The sequence below is a fragment of the Lepus europaeus genome, chromosome X (genome assembly GCF_033115175.1).
Source record: "Lepus europaeus isolate LE1 chromosome X, mLepTim1.pri, whole genome shotgun sequence".
NCBI classification, from domain to species: domain Eukaryota; kingdom Metazoa; phylum Chordata; class Mammalia; order Lagomorpha; family Leporidae; genus Lepus; species Lepus europaeus.
Genome location: NC_084850.1, coordinates 29,861,423 through 29,863,787, shown reverse-complemented (window position 1 = coordinate 29,863,787; position 2,365 = coordinate 29,861,423). Strand labels below are relative to the sequence as shown.

Below are 2,365 nucleotides of genomic sequence, written 5' to 3'. Positions count from 1 at the left end.
GCAATAAGATAACAATTTTCAAATAGAACGTTTCCAAAATGTAGAACTTATAGTGTATCTGGCAATTAGAATAATGCTGTAAAATCACAGTAAGCTCTGCAGAGTGTAGTACAAACCTTTTGGTTAGAAACTATTCTGAATATTCTATATATATGCAATAAAAAATAACTAAGTGCCATAACGTTGTAATACTAGTAATGAGAAAATGAAAATATACATAACTGTAAGACCGTGACTGCATCCCCTTAATGAAATAGAAAATATGCATCACTGAAAAACAGAATGAAACTAACATTTAGCCAAAATTATGTGTATGAAAATTCCAAACATTAGTGTTGCAGAGGAGCGAAAGTCTTAAGTTTTGAATGATCAAATGATCTTGTTCTTTCTCTGCATGGAGGAGGGAGAGTTAAATTGGAGCAATTCCACCTATAAAAAAAGGCATGGAATTAAAAGCATAAATGCAGCATGAGAAAGAAAAGTTAGACGGAACTAGAGGGTCAATTTGTGCACTGAGAACAAGCGATCATTCTTAGCTCCACAGGCCTGCATAGTTCCCATGGAGGCCAGAAGGGAGAGGCCCCCCAGCTACAAAGAGCTTCATCTCTGGCCAGTTGTAGCAATGGGTGTAGAGAGCATTGGGAAATTCGTCCACACCACCATAGTAATTCACCCAGAACCCATCGTGTTTGAGCCAGCCTCTGCCACAGGTGAGCTTCAGCTTCCTCCTGGCAGTCCCTGGAGAGGAGTCCAGGACGGCGTCGCCTCTCTCCTCCAGGAACTTCTGGGCGCGGACGTCATAGAAGAGCAGGGAGCCGTGGCCCGTTCCCACGGTGATGATGTCATGGTAGAAGCTCAGCGAGCGCACGCCAGTGCCACCTTCGCGGGAGCACAGCGGGCGGATGTTGTGCTGGCCCTGGCGCGGATCTACGAAGGAGACGTGGGACTGGGAGCCCACCGCGTACAGGGACAACTCCTCGCAGTAGGTCAGGCACACGTTCTCTCGGAAGTAGGGCAGCCTGACGGACAGCAGCCTGGACAGGTTGCTGCGAGGTTTCCACAGGTGGAAGTAGCCGTCCAGGGAGACGGATCCCAGCTCCTGGTTCCTGCCGCTGAAAGCCAAGGCGCGGACTTTGCGGTTACTGGGGTTGATGCTGGCCCTGGGGATGGCTTCCACGTCCTTTGGGCGGATGTGGGCATACAAGGGGACCTTCATTACATTGCGCCAAGCAATGCAGTCACTGAAAATGTCAGGGTCCAAACGCCACAGAGCCACGGTACCGTCGCGGGAGCCACTCACAACCACGGTGTCACTCATCCAGGCGATGGCAAAGATCCAGTCGCTGTGGCCCTGGCGGTCGCCCAAACACACGGGGTCCAGGGTGGGCAGCTGGTAGATGGCCAGACTATTGGGGTTTTCGCCCCCCGTGGCCAGGAGCGTCTTGGAGGGATTCAGCTCGATGGCGTGGATGCCGCAGCCCGGCTGGGGCCCGACCAGCGCCGGCACCCTGTCCCGCATCAGGGGGAGGCGCGTGATGTGGCCCGAGTGCACGTCCACCACGAAGAGCGTGTTGCACTTGGTGCCGCACACCACCTGCCTGGCGTTCAGCCACTGCGACGCGAACACCTTGTTGAGGGTGCCCAGGGCCAGCGGGCGCTCCGTCAGCACCTCGGGCAGGCTGCGCACCGCGTGGCTGCTCAGCTGGCGCTCGAAGCCCGGGAGCCCCGCGCGCCCCGGCGCACCCACCTCGCGGTCCTTCAGGTAGTGCACCAGCGAGCGTCGCGGCGCCGGCCGCCTCTGCTTCTTGGGCTGCAGCGGCCCCTCTCCGTGCGCCCCGGCCGCCCCCGGCGACGCCGAGCCCCCGGCGGCGGCCTCGTGCGCGGGCGCTTTCCGCTTCCTGCTACCTGCGTGCTGCGGGGCCATGGTGGGCGGCAGGCGAGCCGCGGCGGCGGCGGCGGCGGCGGCGGCGCGGCGACGGCGGCGGCGCGTGGCACCGGTGTTGGCCGTGGTGACGGCGGGGATGGCGGCGCCTCTGCGTCAGCCGGGAGCGCGGGGCTCAAGGCTGGACGACCGCGGGGCGCCGAGTCGCGCGGGCCGGGCGGCGGCGAAGGCGGCGGGAGCCCACGAAGCACGCGCGGCCGGAGGCAGCGGAGCGCGGGCTGAGCGCGGAGCGGAGGGCGGCGAGGGGCGGCGGCGCGCTCGGGGCGAGGGCGGGAAGTGGCACGGGCTGAAGGCTGGGACGAAGTCAGCGGGAGGCGAGGACGACGCGGGGGGCCGCGTGCGGGGGGCGGAGGCGGTGGGAGGGGCGGGCAGAGCGGGCGGGCGCGGGGCGAGCGCGCGGCGCGGCGGGCCTGGAGGGGGCGG

At 61.6% G+C, this 2,365-nt stretch overlaps 1 protein-coding gene across 1 annotated transcript; it reads right to left on the bottom strand.

Annotated features, from left to right (window-relative positions):
- Positions 1-532: 532 nt before the first annotated feature.
- LOC133753585 (DDB1- and CUL4-associated factor 12-like protein 2) lies at positions 533-1,927 on the bottom strand. The gene has a single exon (XM_062184292.1). The coding sequence runs from the start codon at positions 1,922-1,924 to the stop codon at positions 533-535; it is 1,392 nt and encodes a 463-aa protein (XP_062040276.1). The 5' UTR covers positions 1,925-1,927.
- Positions 1,928-2,365: the final 438 nt, after the last annotated feature.

Coding starts and splice junctions, on each gene's coding strand:
- LOC133753585 (XM_062184292.1), bottom strand. CDS start 1,924: ATGGCCCCGCAGCACGCAGGTAGCAGGAAGCGGAAAGCGCCCGCGCAC.